This window comes from Myotis davidii, unplaced genomic scaffold (assembly GCF_000327345.1).
Source record: "Myotis davidii unplaced genomic scaffold, ASM32734v1 scaffold744, whole genome shotgun sequence".
Classification (NCBI taxonomy): domain Eukaryota; kingdom Metazoa; phylum Chordata; class Mammalia; order Chiroptera; family Vespertilionidae; genus Myotis; species Myotis davidii.
In genome coordinates this window covers 896,649-899,234 of record NW_006294760.1, presented here as the reverse complement: position 1 = coordinate 899,234, position 2,586 = coordinate 896,649, and the positions used below count along the sequence as shown (strand labels likewise).

Below are 2,586 nucleotides of genomic sequence, written 5' to 3'. Positions count from 1 at the left end.
CTCTCTTACCTCCGACGTCCACAGAGCTTGATGTTCCTCACAATGTCCAGGTGGCTGCGGTGGTCGGCATTGGCCTTGTATATCAAGGGACAGCTCACAGGCATACTGCCGAAGTCCTGCTGGCTGAAATAGGTATGGCATCAATAGTGCTGTGTCTTCATTAGCAAACATTTTGCATTCCACAGGAAACAAAGTAAGAAAGATAGTGAAATTATTAAAATTAAGGAAAAATAGTAGCTAATGTGGGGATAGAATGATCTTACTAATAAAATTGCCTAATAACTTTTTATTTTCAGGTCTTTTAAATAGTATCTAATTCTTTGCTGTTATGCATAAACATTATGCTGATTACTTTTGTGTAATATTTATTATTTTTTAATTGTATTTTTCCCCTGAAGATAAAATCTCAGGAATGTGAACTTTTTTTTGGAGGGAGAGGTCTTTATATATAATACAGTTTGCTGCCTTAAAGGGTAGAGTTAGTGTTATGTGGTGCTTTTTATAAGTGTAAACTTTGCATCAAGCCAAGCATTTAGGATCAATACACAGAAATTCTACCATAGTAGAGCAGCTCAGTATTATTATTATGTAGGTTCAAAACAGGTGTCTGGAAGCAAAATATTTCATGTGCTTAAAACTTGTGGGAAGTATCCGTCCTGTATTTCAACATGTTTTCACCATATCTAATAAATGGATTTGAAAATAATAAAGCAAAAACAAAAGGGGTCCCAGGTTCGATTCCGGACAAGGGCATGTACCTTGGTTGGAGGCACATCCCCAGTAGGGGCTGTGGAGGAGGCAGCTGATCAATGTTTCTCTCTCATCGATGTTTCTAACTCTCTATCCTTCTCCCTTCCACTCTGTAAAAAAATCAATAGTATATACATAAAAAAAGTTGTATTATAAAATTTTTTTTCCTATTTCTTAGTAATTAAAAAAAATCAAACCTAATTTTTTGCGGTGTTTTAAAGTTATTGCTCTCAGAGGGAACGTGGGAGAGGGTGGATGGGTGGGAAGAGATCAACCAAAGAACTTGTATGCGTATGTGCAAAACCCATGGACACAGACATTAGGGTGTAAAAGCCTGGGGTAGGGGTGGGGGGCATTGGCAGGCTAGAAGAGGTCAATGGGGGAAAAAGGAGATATGTAATACTTTCAACTATAAGTATTAAAAATATATCTAAATCTAAATAAATAAAATAAAGGCATTGTTTTTAAATTAGAAAATTACAAGGATCATTTTGGAGTTTTTTTGTAGTAAACAGAAAGCTAACTCTAAAGCTCCTATGAATTAAGATTTTAAAAGGCCACCTTGAACCTCGTTATTTCCTCTTTCACAGGAAGGCCCCCTGGTCCTGAGATGGAATACTGCACCGACAGAGAGTCCTACTCGTTAGCTGCTGGCTTGGCCCTGGGCATGGTCTGCTTGGGGGTAAGCACAGTCTGTCTTCCTAGGCTTCAGGGGAGAGGTCTGCGTGTTGACGTGAATATGAATACTCAGTCCTGCTCTGCATACTGTGACTTGATTTAAACTGAATCTTAACTTTTTCTTCTCTCTGGATGTTTTTCAAAGTGTTAGATTTGGAAATGGAGAGAAATTGTAGCAGAGTGGGGCTTTAAGATTTCTTTTCCCTGTCTTAGATGGAAGTATTTATGAATGAACTAAGGAATGAGGTTTCTTGTCAAGATTTTAAGACATAAGATGAAGAAGTGTGACAGTCTAATCAGTCAGAAAACAGAAAATAGTGAAAAATGTGTATATGATGGGGAGTCTGTATTAGTTACTGGAGAGAAACCATAGCCTTTTCTTGGCTCCCTGGTGTTCATGAGGTCTGGCAGAATGTTGCCAATGTAGCGTTTGCTTTGTGATAGAATGCAATACCATGTTGACCCAATTTTAACCCCACCCATAAGAAATGGTATAGAATTAGCAAAAGCATTTCATTTCATCCGGCTGACTGCGTCAGCTGGAATGTGGGTCCCTTGAAGAACCACCTATACACTGAAACTAGATTATACATAACAAGTTAACTGTTAGGTGTTTGAAACTTCACATTTACATGTGAACTAAAGAGGCAGATGATTCAGTGGAAAAGCTTCATAATGGGAATTGACACCTGAATTCTGGTCCTGACCAGGTAGTCCTATCATTTAACTACAGCATTGTCTAGTGGTTATGCAACTCCATGGATTATGGAGCAAAACTGCCTTGAGTCATATCCAGCCCTGCCACTTGCCAGCTGTGTCACCTTGGACTTCACTCTTTGTGCTTCACTTTCCTCACCTATAAAAGAGTAGCTGTTTGATAGAATTGTCATACTAAGTAAGTTCATCTTTGTTAGTGCAATTAACTGTATTTTGAAACCTTTATGTATTTTGTGACATAAAAATATTAACTTGAACATATACTATAATTTTAATGTGAATTATTAACTCATAACACCCTGTTTTGAAGTTCATTCTTTCCTTTTTCATGTACGATAGGCCTTATTTCCTAAGATTTCCTTTCACATGTCTGTTATTTAATTTTCCAGCACGGCAGTAACTTGATAGGTATGTCTGACCTCAATGTGCCTGAGCAGCTTT

The 2,586-nt window shown here is 37.7% G+C and overlaps 1 protein-coding gene across 1 annotated transcript in view; it reads left to right on the top strand.

The window, feature by feature from the left end:
- The window catches only part of ANAPC1 (anaphase promoting complex subunit 1), a 108,744-nt gene that overhangs the window by 75,112 nt on the left and 31,046 nt on the right, over nucleotides 1-2,586 (top strand). The window contains exons 29-31 of the mRNA XM_006769219.2: nucleotides 1-132; nucleotides 1,341-1,432; nucleotides 2,535-2,585. Coding sequence (XP_006769282.1) covers nucleotides 1-132; nucleotides 1,341-1,432; nucleotides 2,535-2,585 — 275 coding nt within the window. The remainder of the gene's footprint in view (nucleotides 133-1,340; nucleotides 1,433-2,534; nucleotide 2,586) is intronic.